The 19952-nt window shown below is 36.8% G+C and overlaps 1 protein-coding gene and 1 long non-coding RNA gene across 2 annotated transcripts; one reads left to right on the forward strand and one right to left on the reverse strand.

The window, feature by feature from the left end:
• Window positions 1–2993: 2993 nt before the first annotated feature.
• On the forward strand, window positions 2994–17315 carry slc9a3.1 (solute carrier family 9 member A3, tandem duplicate 1). Its single transcript, XM_055220474.2, has 16 exons — window positions 2994–3663; window positions 8222–8524; window positions 9000–9160; window positions 9255–9333; window positions 9425–9602; window positions 11459–11679; window positions 11785–11987; window positions 12071–12160; window positions 12253–12323; window positions 12412–12541; window positions 12800–12966; window positions 13128–13245; window positions 15814–15984; window positions 16060–16105; window positions 16190–16252; window positions 16491–17315. The coding sequence occupies exons 1-16, from the start codon at window positions 3444–3446 to the stop codon at window positions 16754–16756; spliced, it is 2487 nt and encodes an 828-aa protein (XP_055076449.2). The 5' UTR covers window positions 2994–3443; the 3' UTR covers window positions 16757–17315.
• LOC129455722 (uncharacterized) lies at window positions 11759–13708 on the reverse strand. The gene is made up of 3 exons (XR_008648474.2): window positions 13499–13708; window positions 13037–13224; window positions 11759–11894 (listed from the first exon to the last, which is right to left on the reverse strand). It is a non-coding gene; the product is annotated as an uncharacterized lncRNA (long non-coding RNA).
• Window positions 17316–19952: the final 2637 nt, after the last annotated feature.

Consider the following 19952-nt stretch of genomic DNA (forward strand, 5'->3'; position numbering starts at 1 on the left):
TTTAAAACAAAACAACATTAATAATATAAGATCTTAAACCTCTATGACATTTTGTACACAAATCTTTATATATTTTAAGTTTTTATCAGTACGTATTCTGTAAAAAAGCATAAATGATTAAAATATTCAGGTACAAAGGATTATGGGTATTCATTATCACATACTGATCATTGTAAGTTCATTTCACTTGAATGTTTTAGTTTAATTAATTTTATACACTTAAAAGTTAGATTTTTTTATATTTAAGAAATTAAGTGATGTTTATCTAGGTTAACAGTGTAATATGCACCCTTCAGGTACAAAAATGTACTTTTGAAAAGCGGGTACCGCCCCAGTAACAGCTTTTGTACCTTTTTATAAGAGCGTACAGTATTTCATATTAACCACCTCTATATTCTCAGAAGTGGTGTAAAGGTTATTGGGCTCATATCGCCCATATGGGTTCATATCACAACTGCATTGTGTTTTCATAGTTCATATCAAATTAATTTGACTGGTAATCATCTACTTTCTATATTCATATCTTAGATGCATTCCTGCATTCCCCTTTGTCCCATGTAATGTTTGATTTATGATTAATCATCAGCAATTTAGTCAGCTATTCTTAATCAAGTACATCTTCCTTTTGTTTCTGATAAGCTATTTACAGTGACATTATTTTCACATACTGTGGAAGAAATTGAGCATATCCAGACACAACATTCCTCCCCAAAAATCCCATATGAGTTCATGTCACAACTGCGTTGTAGTTTTTTATAGGTTATATCAAATTAATTTGAATGATAATCATCTACTTTCTGTATTCATATCTGAGTTGAGATGCATTCCCAGACATACAGTGCAACCATGTGGGCATCATCCTTTGTCAAAAAATTGCTACTTTTGTGAATTAAAGAAGTTATTTCTGAAAGCAATCCATATTTTTCTAAACAGATCATTTTTTAAACAAAGTGCATATACTGTATATTTCAGAGAGCCTGCAAATAATTAAAAACGTTCCCTATCTGTCACTGGGTTCTTAATATTAGGTACAGATGTTTACATTTAATTAGTACCAATACAGTATGAATGTCTGATGTATTAATATGAACTCTTTAGGTGCAAAGGTGTACTTTCTTGCAAAGGGTACCGCCCCAGTGATAGCTAGGCACAATCTTTTTTCTGAGAGTATACCTAACCGTGGGTTCACACCAGCCGCGTTAGAGACGTCAAAATCTCGTCCACCGTGTCTAGTTTGCCGCTTGAACATTCTGAGTTTACTCGCTTCATTCGCTTCTACGACTCCGCTCGCTTCCTTTAATCACGTCACTACTAGAGCAATTTGCGGCATTCGCGCTAACTAGACGCTACCGCGCTAAACGGCTCATTCGCGCCTCGAGACCTCCAGATGCGCGTCAACGCATCTTTACATTGACTTATGCTATGTACACACCACAAGCTGGGCATCGCGTTACTCGCTCTAGATTACTCACGGGATTTAACTTCGTATCATGCGAATATTTTCAACTTGGGAGAAGACACGTTTGAGGCGAATAGCGCGTGTTTTCGCGGCAACCCGCCGCCCATATTGTGTTTCATGCATCGCCCCACGCAAGGACGCGTCTGATCGCGTCTTTGCATTGACTTTGTATGTAATCTACTCGCGCAAATCGTTGAACTTGCATCTGGTGTGAACCCACAGTTAACATTGAAATTACTCGAGCTTTACGCCTTTACCGCGGCTGCTCTGAACACAGCATTAGAGCAGGTTTTTTTAAACCATGGGGCCTCCAGGAAGATCTATGCTATGGGGTCCCCAGAAAATTCAGATAAAAAATAAAACAAAAATGTATTTAATAGGTGTTTTCTTTTTAGGTGTGTATTTAATCTAATTTCTTGCTACATACATTTCAGACTAATTTATAAAGCATTTTCTTTCTATCTTTCTAGTGTGCTTTTCTTATTATACTGTAGTTCACTTTATCTCACTTATTGGGTAAGGCAAGATTTCTTGTAAAGCTGCTATGATACAAGATTTATTGTTTTAAGATTTAAGGATGCTGCAGCCAGCAATACCAATACATTTGACTTCAAAATCTCTTCATGTTTTATGTTATACATAAAAATAATGTCTATATATACACATTTTAGGTAGGGGGTCAAAAGGTTTATCATAATTGGGGGTCTTTGGCATCATAAAGTTTGAAAACCCTATGCCCTAAGGCAATTGTAAATAATAAGACAAACAAAAGAAAAAACAAAGAAACACCCAATAAATCCTTCAAATTGAACAAATCATAAAACCTGACTTAGATAAACTATAGCATGTCATAAAGGACAGATAAAGTATCAGAGCTACTATGTTTTATTATCACAATTTATAGTCACTGTAACTGAATTGCTAATCATGTTTGCATTAAAGCTAAATATTTCATTTTTCAGTAGTCAATCATCTGTCAACATATGATCTACAAGTAAGACTTTCAACGACACACACACACACACAAAGTAACAGGCTTTACTAATGACTTCCTTTATCACGTCACATTCAGACTGAGCCAAATAGTCAGTGTTTAACTCTGGAAACTTTTTTTAACACCGAAGTTATCTTAAGTCAGCAATCTGACATCAAGGAAATCTTCATAAGAAACGTTTTGTTTGCAAATGAATTCAAATAATGAAACAATGAGAGCAAATATGCAATAATTCATTAAAGGGGTAGTTCACCCAAAAATGAAAATTATGTCAATATGTACCTCCAAAACTATACGACCTTCGTCCTTGGAACACGAAAGGTTAAGCAAATCTCATTTGTGGAGGAATTGTGATGGACATGATAAATTAAAAGGTTTGTAAATTTAGCAATTTTAAATTTTTTTGGTGTTAATTTTGCAAAAAATGTGCAGTTTTAAAACACTAAGGCTTTATTTAAAGTTTTGGGTAGAATTTTTACACCAAAATATGCAAAAAAAGAAACACAGTCTTATTTAATGTAACAATGCAGCGGGACAGACTTCTAATGTTGGCTGAACACTAACCAGCAAAGACCTCAGGGGAAGCTTTTCAACAGAAACATAAAGAGTAATGATCAAAAGCGTGACAGAGAAACACTTCAGTGACGTAGATCTCAGCCCCCTTTCTGTCTAACAAATTAAAGGCTGACAAGACGTCTCGCCACTGCTCTTGTTACACACTGCCCTGATTGCACTGCACCTCTCCGGGACTACAAAGACAGAGAAATGGATGATAAGCCAGCAAGGAAGAGAAGCTTTGAAAAAAACTGAAAGGAAAAACTGTACCACTGTGTTTCATTGAGGACTTTGCACATTTAGGTGAGCAAACACCTATGAAACATTGGAACCTTCTGATGGACTTTCATCACAAAGCCGGTATATATATTTGGACAGGACATTCTAGTTCACACTGTAACTGTATTACAGCATCTTTATTACTCAACTGTTACAATGTCAACCTCTGCCTGCCTCTGCCTGATAACGGCACTTTTCATCCTGTGTCTGGTTAACCCTTTCGTGCAAGGGATGCATGGAGACGAAATTCAGAACCGTCATCTGTTAAAGCAAAATCTCACTGGACTTCCAATAGTCTCATTCCAGTGGCATCACGTGGAGACGCCGTACCTGGTGATATTGTGGATATTTGTGGCTGCCCTGGCAAAACTAATAGGTATGCAACTAGGTTCTACACGTTAACAATGGTTAATGCATTGGGTATTCATTAAAATGAATGACTTTTGGAGAATTTGATTAGTTAAAAATTAAGATTAACAAAAAATATTTAATGCTAAAGTTTTGCAAATGCTTAAACTAATGTTAACCTTGCATGGCTGCATGATAGTCAACAAAAAATATAATTGTTTAAAAAACGGCATAAAACTATTTGGTTGCGTGCAATTTTCCAAATTAATCAATTCAAAGTGTTTGTTTGTAAGATGATGTCATAATTTATTAAAAGGAAGAGTTCCAGTTCAGTTATGTAAAAGAAATGCAGTACAATGTAACTTGATTACAATGGCAGGGTAATGAATGATTTGCAAAAAATAATATTTTTCATAACTTGCTAGTGTAGCATGTGACAATTCCTCCGTTATCACTAACATTCCTCACATGCTATTGATGTTTTTCCGCAAGTTTCTCTTTCAAGTTTTCACGGTTTGATACTAATAATAGTCCTTCTTATCAAAGGTGATGGGACAGTTAAATTGGGGTCTTAATGTTGGAACATTTGTACATTTTATTTCATAAATTCAGAGGATAATAATAATAAATACTGTAAGACAAATTGAGACAAAAAGTAATGTAAAGTAAAAGCAAGAAATAGTATAAGAATAAAAAAACGGTTTTAAGTTCCTGTTCCTGTTTGAATGTATTGTAATTATTATTTCGTTTAAAGCCCCAGTGAACAGGAAGATCGACTTTACTTCCACATGGACCCTTTTCACAGTTCCGCATTTGTGAAGCGGAAATCGGCAAATTTGGGTAAACGCAGCCACACTTTTTTTTCATTCAATTTACTCAAATTTGTTAAGGTAAGTGGTCGCAGTCAATTTATTTAAGCTACATTTAAACAAAAAATTTAGAAAAACAAAAAACTTTTGTTTAAATGTAGCTTCAATAAATTGATTGCAACCGCTTACCTTAAAAAAATTGAGTAAATTGAAAGAATATTTTTTTTCAGTGAATGGCTGCTGGGCGCTGTGATGTATTTTTTTCTGACGCTTTATGCGGCTTTCATATAAGACGCGGTGTACGCTGCGCTATGAAACCCATTCATTTCAATGGCTTGTGCCACGCGAGGGCGTTTTTTTGTTGCGTCGAGCAAAGCGCGTCCGCGGTCAAAGTTCAAAATAGTTTGTGACAATTACCCGCACAGCCAATAGAAACGGGGCATCCAAACAAGCAAAATGGAAGAAAAGCTTATACTCTGAATTCCCGAAGCTTTATAATGCAAGTTTACGCTCCTACAGAGACATTGGAGGGAAAGCCGTGTCATGGAAACACGTAGCTCAAGTTGGCATGTCAGGTGTGTTTTAAGTAAAGTAGCTTGCTGTAGGTAGGCAGCTTGAAGTTACGTGAAATGGAGACGGACAACATCAGTCTCTGTATTCCTCATCGACTACTTAACGCAAATATAAACACCATAGTAATTTATTGAAAACCCCGCCTACATTGGTCTGGCCATCAGAGCACAAATCGCTTGGCAGCGCAACCACTTCACTTTAAAAAATTTAGTAAATTGAATGAATAATTTTTTCAGTGAATGGCTGCTGGGCGCTGTGATGTATTTTTTCCTGTCGCTTTATGCGGCTTTCACATAGGACGCGGTGTGTGCTGCGCAGCACTATGAAACCCATTTATTTCAATGGCTTGCGCCGCGTGAAAGTCGCATTATGTGAAAGTCGCATTATGATTTGTCGTGTTTTAATTTTAAAGCCTTTTCAATGCTGGTTCTCTGAACAAATATGAATGTAAGTTAATAAAATAGCTACAAGCTTACTCCTTTAGGTTAATGGTATAGTGTCAAAAATCATCAGGTCCTGCATATATCATCTTTAATGAGTCAAGTATGGTCGATAAGTTAGTTAAAAACATTATTTATTACCACAGAACAAACTGCAACCATTGCACGTGAAAAGCTAATGAGCAATGCAACAGTTCAATATCTGTAAAATTCCTCCTTCTGAACTTTTAAACAACCTCAAAATTATGCGTCTCCTTTCCTCTCCTCCATTACCTGAAAGCATCAAGCTTTTACCCTCATATTCACCACGTTAGAGAATATGCCATTAAAACCCAAAGGAGTTAGGTTACTGCTACCCTTTCCAACATTATTATCACCTTACCTTCATATTTGTGCAGATTACCCTTAGCAAAGAACTTTCTCGAGAAGTTTTTTTTTATACATTTATTTGCACAAGGAGATCGATGTCTCCAAACGTAAAGGTCAGCAAATCGTTCAGGGAATGTAAAACATACACCACTTTCTCTTAATTTTTTTTAATTAAAATATTGTAAATGTTACAAGCCTTACAAGTGTAATGATATCATTTACTGAACAATATAACTCGAGAATAGAAAAACAAATAAGCTAAAAAATATATAAATGGGGTTTCCTTACACATTAAAGGAATAGTCTACTCATTTTCAGTATTAAAATATGTTACTACCTTAACTAAGAATTGTTGATACATCCCTCTATCATCTGTGTGCGTGCACGTAAGCGCTGGAGCACGCTGTGACGCTTCGATAGCATTTAGCTTAGCCCCATTCATTCAATGGTACCAAACAGAGATAAAGTTAGAAGTGACCAAACACATCAACGTTTTTCCTATTTAAGACGAGTAGTTATACGAGCAAGTTTGGTGGTACCAAATAAAACGTAGCGCTTCGATAGCATTTAGCTTAGCCCCATTCATTCAACTGTACCAAACAGAGACAAAGCTAGAAGTGACCAAACACATCAACGTTTTTCCTATTTAAGACGAGTAGTTATATGAGCAAGTTTGGTGGTACAAAACAAAACGTAGCGCTTTTCTAAGCGGATTTAAAAGAGGAGCTACATTTTATGGCGTAATAGCACTTTTGGGAGTACTTCGACTCGGCGCAGTACCCTTATGAGAGTGAGAAGGGGAGCGGACTTTTCAGGCGAGTCGAAGTACTCCCAAAAGTGCTATTACGCCATAAAATATAGTTCCTCTTTTAAATCCGCTTAGAAAAGCGCTACGTTTTATTTTGTACCACCAAACTTGCTTGTATAACTACTCGTCTTAAATAGGAAAAACGTTGATGTGTTTGGTCACTTCTAACTTTATCTCTAAATGGTACCATTGAATGAATGGGGCTAAGCTAAATGCTATCGAAGCGTCGCAGCGCGCTCCAGTGCTTACGTGCACGCACACAGATGATAGAGGGATGTATCAACAATTCTTAGTTAAGGTAATAACATATTTTAATATTGAAAATGAGTAGACTATTCCTTTAAGCGTTACTATAAAAAAAATACACGAGACAAAGACATTGACAAATCTTTCTTTGTTATAATTACGCCAATGGTCCGTGGAGGCTCCATTTCATAGTATTGGAAAAATAGTAGGCGAAAAGTCTTCGGATGACCTACGATTTTGAAGTGTGCACTCGACGGAGACTTTACTATCACATGAGTCCCCAGAAGTGGAGTCATGCAATGACAATAAAGAAGGAGGGGCGTCGTCATAATTAAAAAATGTCTGAAAGTGGTAATGAGGTTCTATTTAAATGTAAATACACATTGTGGTTAAATTGTGCTTGTTTAATCGCATTCAAGTTAAATGCTCACCTGTTGTTATGATGACGTGTGTCACGTGATGTATCAGCATTGCGGATGTAGTATATCCGAATTTTATTGACACAACACATATAGCACATACTTTTTTAATGGTCAAAACTTACTAATTCAGTACGTACTGTCACATGATGCAGTTTCGGACGCAGTGTGACAGTAAGAGGGGGCGGAGTTAAAAGATGCTTTGCCTAGTACATTTTCAGATTTTGACTAAATGAACATTTACAAAGACTAATAAATGCTGTAGAAACAAAGACCTGAAAGCATCTTATAGTTAAACACCTGTGAAACATTCCTCATGAATGAATTAAAGAGGTTTGTACTGAACTTGAGGTCATGCATGCGTAATGAGAGGATAAATGTCAGTTCAGTTCTCAAAAAGCAAGATGATCCTTTAATGTCGTACTAGGAAATTATACAATACAAGGGTATCTAGATTACAAAAACAGTTCAGAGAAAGCTCAAAGACTCAATAAAAAATTTATATACAGTAGAAGACAAAAAGTAAAAAGAAATAAAAAAATTCAGATATTTTTGTACAAGCCATCTTCACAATTTAAAATGACTTAAATATTTAAGCCATTTGGAATGTGGTATACAACATGTGTAGTCAATGTTCACAAAACCTGGTACATTCTGTACTATTAGGCACACCCAGATTATCGACTGGACAGTTGTTTTATCAAAACCAATATGACATGTTTTCTCTTTAGTCCAAGTGCTAATGCAACATCTCAACTGGACTCAAGGTGAAAACGCAGTCTCACGGCTAGATGCCGCTAAAATCTACACAGTTTATCTTTAACGCACATCAATCGCCTCCACGTTGTAACATACTGTATAATGCGTGTACCTCCTTAAAAATAAATACATTGTTGTTTGTAATTGTTATTTTTCTCTCCAGTGATCTTAATAACCAACCACGTCACCAGTGTGATTCCTGAAAGTGGTATGCTGATCATGGTTGGATTTCTTTTGGGAGGGGTCATCTGGGCAGCGGACCACACGCAGACTTTCAGACTGACGCCCAGCACCTTCTTTAACTACCTGCTGCCCCAGATCATCTTGGATGCGAGTTACTTTATGCCCAACAAGCTCTTTTTCAGAAACCTGGGTACCATTCTCGTTTACGCCATTATTGGAACGTGCTGGAATGCGGCAGCGCTCGGTCTTTCGCTGTGGGGCTGCTACCTGGCGGGAATACTGGGTAAATCCAATACTGCTATTTTCTGCATTTTTACTGTTCTGTTAATGCACACGTAATGTAATGCACGCAAGGATCACGCCCACTTGAAAATTAATATAGCAAGGCCTTTGTCTCCATTGACGTAAACCAGGAGAACTTAACTGACCCCACTGTCGAAGTAAATTGTTCTGGTCTACATGCACATTTTTTTTTATAAAGGTGCTACAGGATGCCATAGAAGAGCCATTTTTGGCTGTATGGTTTCATAAAGACTCAAATCTGAAGAATCTTTCTGTTTCAAAAAATGAACAAAATAAAATAAAATAATTTGTTCTTTTAAAATCCTTTGAATGGTTCCTTGGAGAACCAAAAATAGTTCTTCTATTTCATTGCTGTGAAAAGCCGTTTTTAATGCCTTTATTTTTAAAGCTAGATTCTGTATGATTTATCTGCATACAACACAATAGATGAATATCACAATCTGTGTGCCCATCAGGCAACTTGGACATTGGTCTTCTTCAGTTCCTCCTGTTTGGTAGTCTGATCGCCGCAGTGGATCCCGTGGCAGTGATTGCCGTTTTCGAGGAAGTACACGTGAACGAAGTGCTATTTATCCTGGTGTTTGGAGAGTCACTGCTCAATGACGGAGTGACCGTGGTGAGAAGTGATTTCTCTAAATGTCACATTTTTATTAAAATGGCACTTTTAGGGCATTATCTCATCACTTGGATTTTGTTTTTTTCTTTTGTAGGTGCTTTACAATGTATTCGATGGTTTTGTTACTCTAGGAGGTCCACTGATTAACGCCGCAGAGATCATCAAGGGCATATGTATGAATACTGAACTTATTACATATTACTGACAATGTGTTTATCTAGTACTATTCAGTGTTTAATATTATCCAATATTTTCTGCTTCTAGTTTCGTTTTTTGTGGTGGCTTTTGGAGGTTCATTTCTTGGAGTTGTGTTCGCTATTCTGCTGTGCCTCCTGACCAGGTTCACAAAAAACGTTCAGATCATCGAAGCCGGCTTCATCTTTGTGGTGGGCTACCTGGCTTACCTGACAGCAGACATGCTCTCCCTTTCGGCAATACTTTCGTAAGGGTCTTTTAACCTCTTAAACCCTGAGGACCCAGTCCCGGGTACAAAATTTCCTATTTTGACTCAAATAAAATATTCTTTTAATCTTTAATGGTCCATCATGGACCCCAGTAACACATATGAGATACTGTTTGAAAGCTTAGACTCTCTACTTTCTCCAGATATGCATCACTTTGAGAAATCTTTTACTGTAAGAAAGTTATTTACACTTAATTTACACTATCACCCCCCCCCCCCATAATTTTTTATATGATTTAATATTCACATATTTCATATTTTTCAAGTATGACAAACATGGGCAAGTCTTATATCAAATGAAAGCTCTCATTCTCAGGAATAAGGCTACAGCGTTATTTTTGTTCTATTATCAACACATATCCAACAATAGTTGAATGAATAATAAGGTAAAAAATCGTCTTTTGTAAACATATGGGAAAATTGAGTGTGGACTGCCTCAGATAGCACATATAGCCACAAATGATACACCATCTTTTCTCTTAGGTCCTACTCTAAAAAATGAGTCCATTCACAGCATTTTCTTAGGTTGTGTGCATGAATAATCCCTTGTTATTTATTATATGTCCAAAACAAAAAATTCATATTTATATGAAAAATGTATTTTCGGACACTTCAGTAAAATGAAAATAACTTTTGAATGCGACATGCTAAAGAGATCATTCTTTTTTTGGGTGTTTACTGTCTGCTGCTGGTAACAACCAGAACTGTCTGCAGTCTGCTAGAGCACCCAGAACCAGAGTTATACACTATCAGAGGCAGTATTTACAACATAAAAAAAGAAAATTTGGTGTTTCATCATATGAAAAACAACATAAATAACACTATTTGTCACAAACAGCAGCTTTTTATGTAACTTCAAAGGGTTTTCTTTAAAATGATATAAAACAATTGCATTTATTCCACTGTATGTGGTTATGGGAGCACTTCAAATGTTTTTAGGCAGAAATTTTATACAAAAAGGGTATTATTCCTCCCATCAGTTGGAGTAAAATAACTTTTGCATAGATTATGATAGAGAAAAAAATCTTTTTTCTTCTGTAAGCTGGCAATTGCTGGAATCAAACAAAACTGTCTGCAGGGAGCTGAGGCACTCAGGGCCAGAGTTATACACTTTTAAATAAAAACTTTAGAAAAAAAACATCAAAAAGCGCCTATTTATTTTTGTGTTTATTAGAGGACTGACATCACATACAACCATGTTTAGCACTTTCAACAGTGTTTTATGTAATTTCAAAGGGTTTCCTGTAAAATGATACCAAACATTTGTATGTAAACTTCTGCATGTGGGTATGGGAAGCTTTTGAAATTGGGTAGGCCAAATCCAGGCGAAAACCCCCAAAATAGCTTCAGGGTGGAAGAAGTTAACATATGTATGGTTATCTCTCTTATATTTGGGCTGTGAAAAGGGTCCCTTGTAATGTATTTCTAAGTGAAACTTGGAAATAGCGGGTGTGGCTTGTGTTTCCCACTGTATAGAAAAGTAGGTGTTTCATTGAATAATGGAACAAGCAGCAGACTGTTTCTACATCTGAAACCACCTACTTCCATACTATATAGTAGATGAGGCGAGTAGTATGTAAGATTTCATAGTTTAGAAAAAATAGTAGGTGAAAAGTCTTTGGATGACCTAAGGCCAGAATCCGCAACACTGTATCCCATTCACAGAAATTCCTCAGACTCCAATTTTATCCCTCTTCATCCCCTCTTTCTTATGGCAAATTTACTGTAGCACTCTTTTAAGACTGTCCATCAAATAACGATAGAGTCACCAAGACCTCACAAATCACATAAAAGCCAAAATAATAGTAATTTACGTTCCTATTAATGTTTTCCAGGATCACCTTCTGCGGAGTCTGCTGTCAGAAATACGTGAACGCCAACATGGACGAAAAATCGGTCACGACAGTTCGTCACGCAATAAAAGTGCTGGCGAACACCTCCGAGACCATAATCTTTGTCTTCCTGGGCATTACAGCAATTGATACGTCCATTTGGGTTTGGAACACAGGTTTTATCCTACTCACCCTCCTCTTTATCTTCATTTACAGGATTATAGGTAAGAAAAACCAGTGTCCAATAAAGATTATAATCAGAGCAATCTTTACAAACGCTCGGGTTTTCATGACAGCATGTTTGGGGAATGTGTGTGTTAAACCTGCAGGTGTTTTCATTCTTACCTGGATCTTGAATAAGTTCAGACTGGTTCCCATCGAGCTCATCGACCAGATTGTGATGAGCTACGGTGGCCTGCGAGGTGCCGTGGCGTACGGGCTGGCGGCCATGTTGGAAGAGGAAAAGATTAAAGAGAAGAATTTAATTGTCTGCACCACACTCCTTGTGGTGTATTTCACTGTCATCCTTCAGGTATAAAAACATTCAGGATTATGAAAAAGGATTTTACTCTATGTCTTCATTTATACTAAAAATATGTTGTTGGGTTTTTTCAGGGATTAACAATGAAGCCATTGGTTCAGTGGCTTAAGGTCAAAAGAGCGTCTCATTCTGAGTTGAAACTTATAGAAAAGCTAAACAATAGGGTAATTTCCCTCCTGACATTAGTTTCTAATAAGTACTAATATTGATATTTATACTAATAATAAAATTATTAATGTCTTATGGTGTCTTATAGGCTTTTGACCACATACTTGCAGCAGTGGAAGACATCTGTGGACGTATTGGAGATAACTGGTGGACAAGGGGGTGAGCTTTCCTCAGATTTACTCAATTATTTTAGTCTTACCATACGAGTTTATATAAATATATATCTTTACATTTGTCTCTATTTTAGTTGGAACAGGTTTGAGGAAAATTATATCAGCTGGTTTTTGATGAAACCTAAAGTCAGACACAACAGAGATTACCTGTTTAATGTCTTTCACAAGCTTAACCTGGAAGACGCTGTGAACTTTGTCACAGAGGTAAGAATGTGGGAATGTAATGTAATGAATTAGTTTTCTTATCGTCTCAAATTGCAATCCAGTATCCCAAAATAAGCATTTGCAACAGTATCATTTACAAACAAGTGATGGCATTGTGAACATTTTCATGAACCACTTGCACCTTTTACAATATTTATTTGACATTAATTTAAATATCTTCTTTCAATATTTTTCAGTAATTTAAAGTACTACATTCTACTTCTGGGTTTTGAACATTTTTATTTATTTTTTACGCAGGCCGAACGGGAAGGATCTCTGTCCTTCGTTCGTAGTGAAAAGTCACCCAACATAGATTTCAGCAAGCCCTTTGGTTCAGAGTTTACTAATGTGATGATGCCTGACATAATGGCCGACATGTCGAACTACCAGTTTGGAATAGAAAACATTTCCGTAACCTCTATTGTGTAAGTTAACTGCTTTTCTCAACATAGCTGCTTACAGAGAAGAATTATTATAAACTTTATCATTACATACCTTGATAGGACTATGCCTATCCTCAGCCCTGATGATGGGAAAGTAAATCTCCATATGGATGTTAACATTGTTTTGCCTCTTGTTGAATTAGAAAAGACAGCATTCCCTCTGTATCCCTGGACATCCACGGTCAAGATAGGAAAAATCTGGTTGAAGACTTCAATGCCCATCATCTTTTACAGCAGCACCTGTACAGAAGCCGAAAAAATGTATGAATATCTCCACTTAAACAAATATCATCATTTACTACAACCATGACGGCTACAGCGGTAACACATAAACACAAACGGCTTTTGTGGCCCAAAATTAACTTCCGGTAGACTTACGCAAAGAAGTCCTTTTAGAGTAAAGTATTATTTTTAAATAACCAAATTACCTAGTTTAAACCCAGAACTAAAGCGTATTAAATATTACAATGAGCTATCATTACTGTGTAAAATGAATGTAGCTACCAAACCTTACATTCAAATCCGCAAAGAGGTGATGGATGCTCACCGTCGTCCCTCGTCTTTTGGAAACCGATACATTTTAATTTTACACAAGGCATTTGATGCAGAGGTCAGTTAAACATTCCAACATTCGTGTCAGGAGCAAAAAAAAATGTAACGTAAGGTGGGCCAAAACATTTACTTTAGTAGATTTTACTTACTTTTAATTAAACAAGTGCTTTTATAGCCTTTTAAAACGTTGTTTACCGTTGTGTCTTAGAAGTGCAGCATGCGAAGGTAACGAAAACACGAAACGGAGTTTAAATATGAGCCAAAATCATATGTCACTCCAAGTGGAATGGATTTGAGGAAGCCGCAGCGTGAAAGTCAAGGCTGCAACTAAAACGAGGAACGGAGTTTAATTTATGAAGGCGTTCCTTAAAGAGTAACTAAACCCTAAACCAACTTTTTTTAGTTCATGATCTGTAAGAATGATGGTTTATTAGTGCTGTTTATTGATTTTTAGTAAGTATTGACATTTGATATTTGGATATAAAGTGTTTCAATACTACAATATATGGTGTAAAAACGTCTGAGTGCTGCCCTCTTCAGGTGGAACGGTGGCTACTGCAGTTGAATTTTCCTACTGGATGTTGGGTCTAAAAAATAACACGTGACGTAAGCAGGTTCAAGCTTACCACGCCCTTTTTACGATCTCACCACACATTTGGTACGAGCTTAGTTCGTCCCCTCTATCTCTGTTGGGATCTGCCCACTTTTCTTGCATTTTTCAAATATTGCCAGGCTCTGACCAGCAGTGGCCGGTTGCACAAACATAGCCGTGACGTTAAGACTGCGTCTTAAGAATGATTCTGACCAACTAGCAATTAGTTAGGGCTAATCGATCTTATTATTTGGATTTAAATTAGACCAATCTACCTTTCTATGTAACATACTTAAAACAATTATGATCAGTCTTGAAGAAAAAAATTCACAACTAACTTTTAAGACTAGTCTTAAAGTTTTATGCAACCGGCCACAGGGGTTTAGTTACGCTTTAAGTGAAATGGATTTGACTGACGGGGCTCTGACAAGTGAACAGCCATATGCGCTAAATTAGAGAAAAAGTTAGTGGGTTCAGTATCATGGTCTTAAAAAAATGTGTGGGTCCTGTCTGAGGGGCAACCTTTTATTTATTTATTTATTTATTTATTGCAACCTTCCGATCTCTCTGATGACGCCAATACGGAAGTGACTTAAACTGCAATTCATCGACTGGCCTCTAGAGGCTGGCTCCAAAGTGGAGTCAATTCCCATAGACCTCCATGTTAAAATGCCCAACATTATAGTAGAAAATAATATGTTTACAGCCTGGTACAAAAAGTGTTTTTGGTCTATATAGCTAACTGCAATTGCTGTCACTAGAATCGAGCTAGGCGGGCGTGGTTTCAGCAACAAGCCACTTCAGTTTCACCCACATCCCAACTCATAGATATGTACACTAGATCAGTGGTTCTCAAACTTTTTCAGCGTGCGGCTCCCCTTGTGTACAGTGCATTTCTTCGCAGCCCCCCCAAAGAAAATGTATAACAAATTTGTTCTAAAATGTAAAATTTTAATGAAACAAAACATATAAAATTATACTGTTGGTTAGTAGCCTTATATATTTTTTTGTTTAGTTACACAGAATTCATGATAAATTCATGTATTTTATAAAATGTCATAAAACTGGGGCCCCCCTGGCACCATCTCGCGGCCCCCCCAGTTTGAGAACCACTGCACCAGATGTCGCCTTGGGGTTCTAAGTATGCGTCAAAACCGCCGCCATCTTGGAACACGGGTCTTGTCATAGGAAGTAGCTAGGTAATGCTACTATCTCCACCTGCTCCCGTTTCAAGATGGCGGCTCTATTTGACGCATTCATTCCAATGAACTGCGGTAGCCAAGGCGAAATCTAGTGTACATATCTATGGTCCCACCTCTTTACCTATTTTTGGTTATCTGCAGTGATGCACATGACAAGCGGCCAAGATGGCGACCGCAGGCACCGCATACTTTAAGCTTCAAAAAAGCTCTTTACAAACCTATGGGTGACGTCACAGACGCTATGTCCATATTTACAGTCTATGGTCCTTATGGTTCCGATGCCCATAGCCAGATCGATAAACAATCACAAATCGGATCACGCATGGTGCAATGCACGTGTGCATGATAAAATCGTCTATATACGAATAATAACAATAATAGACTTGCTATGTATGGAATATGTGAATTAACTACATTTGCTGAATGGCAATGCTTTTGATCACCTGTACAGCCCTATTCAATGTCCTCTCTCTTTCTCTTTAGCACCGTCACAAATATAGTCGCAGTCAGTTTGGTATCAACCAGAGCGAGGATGAAATGCATGAGATCTTCCAGAGGACCATGAGGAGTCGCCTTGAGTCCTTTAAATCTGCTAAGATGGGTGTAAACCAGGCCAAAAAAATCAAGCACCACAAGAAGGAGCACACACATAAGGTATAACTGATCACTTTTTAAACTTGGATTGATACATGTTTGTGTTGCATCTCTAAATTTAAACATACATTTCAGATGCCTAATGGACACCCAGAGGGCAAAGACCATCATGAAGATGATGGTATGTATAGATCCCTCCATCTATCATGCATTTGTTTATTTATTAACCACTTGTCTTCCACTAAGTGTCATTTTGTATTTTTAGGTGACAGCGCCGTGAGCAGTGAGGCACATATAGATGACACAGACAACACATATACAGTGGGAGGTAAGCAAATAGATTCAAACATATGTACACTATTAAATTTGTCAAAATATATGTACCCCAACTGTCCCTTTGAGGTACTAATGTGAGCTCTCTAGCTCCAAAGCGGTACTTTTTTAAAAGGGTTCTGCCGTAGTGACAGCTGGGGTACATATTTTGACAGTGTATATAAAGATCAATACAATAGCACAAACTCATTCAAATTGTACAAAAAAACATTTTCCTTCTTGTCCCACCAAAGCTGGCATAGAGAATCCAGCGTTCATGCCAGATATGGACATGGAACAGCAAAGTCCGCCCTGGCAAACGGGGACAGAGATGGACCTGACCGTGGCACCGTCACAAAGGGCCCAGCGACGCCTTCCCTGGACGCCCAACAGACTGCGACGCCTCGCACCAATGAGGATCAGCAACTCTTCCATAGACTCCTTTCTTATGGCTGATGTTTTTTTAACTGTGGATGTGCCTGAGGAACAGCCTCAAAAAGACACAAGTCCAAAAATCTAAAAACACCTTCACTTATTTTAGCCATTTTTAGTGGTGAACAGCACAGCTGGACCAGTATGGAAGTTTTTAGTCCGGTTTTTTCTGGAGATTATGCGCTCATTTTCAAGGACTGAGGGCAACCGGGAACATGGCCGCAAAGTAGAAGTTTGTACTGTAGTACAACGCCTTTATTCTGTACTGTAACTATTGTATATACTGTAGACTATGGCTGGTGGGGAAATATTATACAGAACTTTTATTTTTAACAACTGAACATGTATTATTAATGTATTATTGCTGAGTATATGTACTCTTACTGTATATAAGTTTAGGGGAAGAGTCTGTTTATAGGATTTTTGCCACTGTATCAAAAAGCACATATCAAGTTGGACATACATAAGGTTCATGGTTGAACTTGAGATAGGCCTACAGAAACACCCAAACACTAATGAATTAACATGGACTAACATTTCATTTTTTAACTATTGTATGTTTTATCAAAAAAATATTATTAAGGGAATTAAAGAGATGCATTTTGCGCTAGTAAACACTCACGTGGCTATACGACTAAAGCAACATATTTGAGCTTGTGGTGTTATTATTAAATGCACTTTATCAATGTAACACAGGGCAGGCGCTACCTATAGACGGAGTAGGCAAATGCCTAGGGCCTCAGGCTTGGAGTGGGGGCCTCCATAAATGCTAAATCCATGTGCGCTAGTCCACCAATCACAAAGTTATAAAGTGAGTTCGACTTTATGCAGCGCCGCAAGAACCGCAGGTGGATGACATAAAAGTACCGCAAGAATGATTGATAAGCAAACTTTTCTGTATGATTTCTAGAATCACTTGATGTCATCCGCCTGTTAAGTTAAAACGTTGAATTTAAATTCAAACAGCAAACCAAACTGGAGTTATTAAAGTGCCTTAAATAAACTGTCTGTACATCTTGTAAGTCCTCTACACTTTAGTTTTCAAATCATGAAAACATGATGCATATTTATTGAAAAATGATCCAACTGTTGAATTATTCTGCTTCCAGTTTTATAACTTCCAGTAGCAGCTGATTTGTATAGATATTGCAATGCACAATATATAACTGTAAACCGTACTGTATATTGGGTTAGTAAGAGGAGAAATCCTGTTCATACCCATCTAAAATAAAAACAATAAAAGATACTGATGCTCATTTACTGAAATAATGTCTAGGAGGTGTTTATCTGTAGTTTTTTTAGGGTTAGGGTTTTTGCAATGCTGTCTGTATGGAGAAAGCAAAAAAGAAGAAAGTTGTCCTTTGTTATCCCAAAAACGGTGAGTTTTTAAATAAATGACTGCATCCACAACAACAACAAAGTTTACCTACCTTAAAATGTTTAACACATGTGGTTTTGCATAATTTCGTATTAATTTTAACATAAATGTAATCCATAGGTTAAATTAATAAAAAAGAAAAGTAATGGAGAAAAACATGTTTGATAACTGCGGTGCTTAAATGATTTCTTACAGGGTAGGAAAAACACTTTATGACGCTTTCTCACATTATTCTGAAACTTAGAGGGGTGCGAAGGCCTCCAAATATCTAGAACCGGCCCTGGTGTTTCACCTCCACACTGCACCTTCGTCCCCATATTACAATATATTTAACTATTTAAACTATACAAAAAATTCTTAAATTAAGATGTATTTTCTTGATGAACAAAATTACCTAGAAAAATAAGTCTAGTTTTTGGACAAAAAATATAACATTTAAGCGAATTTCTCCTTAAAACAAGCAAAAAATCTCCCAATGGAACACTCTAAAAATTGATGGGTATTTTTGACCCATAATGGGTAAATATTGGACAGAACACGTGCTGGGCCAAAATTGACCCAATGTTGGGTTGTTGTTATGCAACCATGGGGTAACAATAACCCAGCAGTTCGGTTAAAATGACCCAGCGTTGGGTAAATTTTTGGCCCAGCGCGTGTTCTGTCCGGTGCTTGCCCATTGTGGGTCAAGGATAACCCAGCCATTTTTAGAGTGAATAAGAAAAATTTTCTTGAATTAAGTGTTTATGAAAAAAGTAAACTTATTTCAAGAAAAATGTTCTTATACCATTGCCAGATTGTTTTGCTTGTTTTAAGCACTAATTTACTTAAAGTTTATATTTTTTCTCTCAAAACTACACTCTAAAAATGGCTGGGTTATTTTTGACCCATAATGGGTAAATATTGGACAGAACACGTGCTGGGTTAATAATTGACCCAATGCTGGGTTATTTTACCCCACTGCTGGGTTATTATACCCCATGGTTGCATAACAACCACCCAACATTGGGTAATTTTTGACCCAGCATGTGTTCTGTCCAATATTTATCCATTATGGGTCAAAAGTAACCCAGCCATTTTTAGAGTGAATAAGAAAAATATTCTTGAATTAAGTGTTTATGAAAAAAGTAAACTTATTTGAAGAAAATCTTTCTTACTCCATTGCCAGATTTATTTTGCTTGTTTTAAGCACTAATTTACTTAAAGTTTATATTTTTTCTCTCAAAACTACACTCTAAAAATGGCTGGGTTATTTTTGACCCATAATGGGTAAATTTTGGACAGAACACGTGCTGGGTTAATAATTGACCCAATGCTGGGTTATTTTAACCCAACTGCTGGGTTATTATACCCCATGGTTGCATAACAACATCCCAACATTGGGTAATTTTTGACCCAGCATGTGTTCTGTCCAATATTTACCCATTATGGGTCAAATTTTTAGAGTGTAGACTTATTTTCCTAGGTCATTTTGCTCATCAAGAAAATACTTAATTTGAGATTTTTTTGGATATTTTTACTGAAAACAAGACAAAAATACTAAGTAAGAAAGTCATAACTCCATCTATTTTCTCTTTCTGAAAACTCTTCATATGAGAGGTGATATTAATCTTTTTAAATGTATGCATTTGGCAGACAGTTTTTCCCAAAGTGACTTGTAGTGCATTCAAACTAAAGGACCATTTTGCAAGATGTAAATGACACTGGTCCATAAGCACTTCATGTTTCAGTTTTTTAACACTACATAAACATTGTGATAAAATACAGACAACAAAACAAATAACTGAATCAAGAAGTTAAACAAACATCTTTTATATATGTGAAATAAAGAAAATAGTTACAAACTAAAACAGGAACTGTTTCTGGCTCAGTGTTGTTTGCATTTAGCAAAATGATCTATACAGTTTTA

Source organism: Misgurnus anguillicaudatus, chromosome 20 (genome assembly GCF_027580225.2).
Source record: "Misgurnus anguillicaudatus chromosome 20, ASM2758022v2, whole genome shotgun sequence".
Classification (NCBI taxonomy): domain Eukaryota; kingdom Metazoa; phylum Chordata; class Actinopteri; order Cypriniformes; family Cobitidae; genus Misgurnus; species Misgurnus anguillicaudatus.

Coding starts and splice junctions, on each gene's coding strand:
- slc9a3.1 (XM_055220474.2), top strand. CDS start 3,444: ATGTCAACCTCTGCCTGCCTCTGCCTGATAACGGCACTTTTCATCCTG. Junction 11,988..12,070: donor ATTTCACTGTCATCCTTCAG/GTATAAAAACAT, acceptor GGGTTTTTTCAG/GGATTAACAATGAAGCCATT. Junction 16,106..16,189: donor AGACCATCATGAAGATGATG/GTATGTATAGAT, acceptor TTGTATTTTTAG/GTGACAGCGCCGTGAGCAGT.